The 977-nt window shown below is 65.3% G+C and overlaps 1 protein-coding gene across 1 annotated transcript in view; it reads right to left on the bottom strand.

The window, feature by feature from the left end:
* Window positions 1-977, bottom strand: part of KLHL30 (kelch like family member 30) — a 15,471-nt gene that overhangs the window by 10,904 nt on the left and 3,590 nt on the right. The window contains exon 2 of the mRNA XM_045294447.1: window positions 13-461. Within this exon, the coding sequence (XP_045150382.1) occupies window positions 13-405 (393 nt within the window). The 5' untranslated portion in view covers window positions 406-461. The remainder of the gene's footprint in view (window positions 1-12; window positions 462-977) is intronic.

Genomic DNA, 977 nt, shown 5'->3' with positions numbered 1-977 from the left:
GCAGTTGGCTGCGTCCAGCTGCTGCTGCAGGTAGCGCCCACAGACCTGCTGCACGGCGGGGAAGTGGAGGCGGGCGGCGGTGCGAGTCAGCGCCTCCACGTTGCCCTGGGTGATGGTCAGCCGGCCCGTGTACACGAAGTCCACCAGCTGCCCCACCATGGCTGCCTCCACATCCCGCAGCTCCACGCGCGCCGAGAAGCTCTCGGCGAAATCGCCGGCAAACATGGCGTGGAAGTAGGGGCTGCTCAGGGCCAGCAGGCCCCGGTGGCAGGGCAGCTCCTGGCCGCCCACCAGCAGCGTGACGTCGGCCAGCTTGGGCTGCGTCCGCAGGCGCTGCAGGCCGTCCAGCATGTCCTGCGCATGTGAGGGCAGGTGGAAGTCCAGGTCCTCCACGTGGTGCACCATGGCACCGCTGTCACCGGGCTGCTCGCCGGACAAAAGGCTGGGGGCCTGACAAGGTCCTGGGGAGAGAGGGAGGAGGCCCGCCAGGGAGGGGAGAGGGCAAAGGCTGTCTCATACTCCCCAGAGCACTATCCACCTGTCTGTCTGTCTGTCTGTCCATTCCTTGCATGGGGACTCTCCACCGCCCCACCGCCCCACCGCCCCCTCCTCCGGCACAGTCAGTGTTGTTGGGGGCATTCCAGTCACGTGACTCCAGTGACCCTGGGAACAACAGCCGGCGGCTCTGCACCCGCCTCACCATGTTCCCATGCTGGAGCCTCTGATTCTGTTGGTCTGTCCGTCCTGTCGAGGGCCTTCCACTTTTTGGCTGGCCTTCTACTTACTGGGCTGGGCACCACAAGGTCAGCAGTTTGAAACCACCGGCTGCTCCTGGAGAGACAGAGGGGGCTTTCTACACTCATCGTGCCCCTCTGTCACCCTGCCCTACTGGGCCACTGTGAATCGGCTGGATGCCACCAAGCACGACGTCCTTCTGCAGGGACGGGTCTCTCCTGATCACAGGTGCGAGGAACGTG

This window comes from Echinops telfairi, unplaced genomic scaffold (genome assembly GCF_000313985.2).
Source record: "Echinops telfairi isolate 266 unplaced genomic scaffold, ASM31398v2 ScPeMD7_3;HRSCAF=10, whole genome shotgun sequence".
Classification (NCBI taxonomy): domain Eukaryota; kingdom Metazoa; phylum Chordata; class Mammalia; order Afrosoricida; family Tenrecidae; genus Echinops; species Echinops telfairi.
Note: the sequence above shows the minus strand (reverse complement) of the source record. Positions and strands in the feature narration are given on the sequence as shown.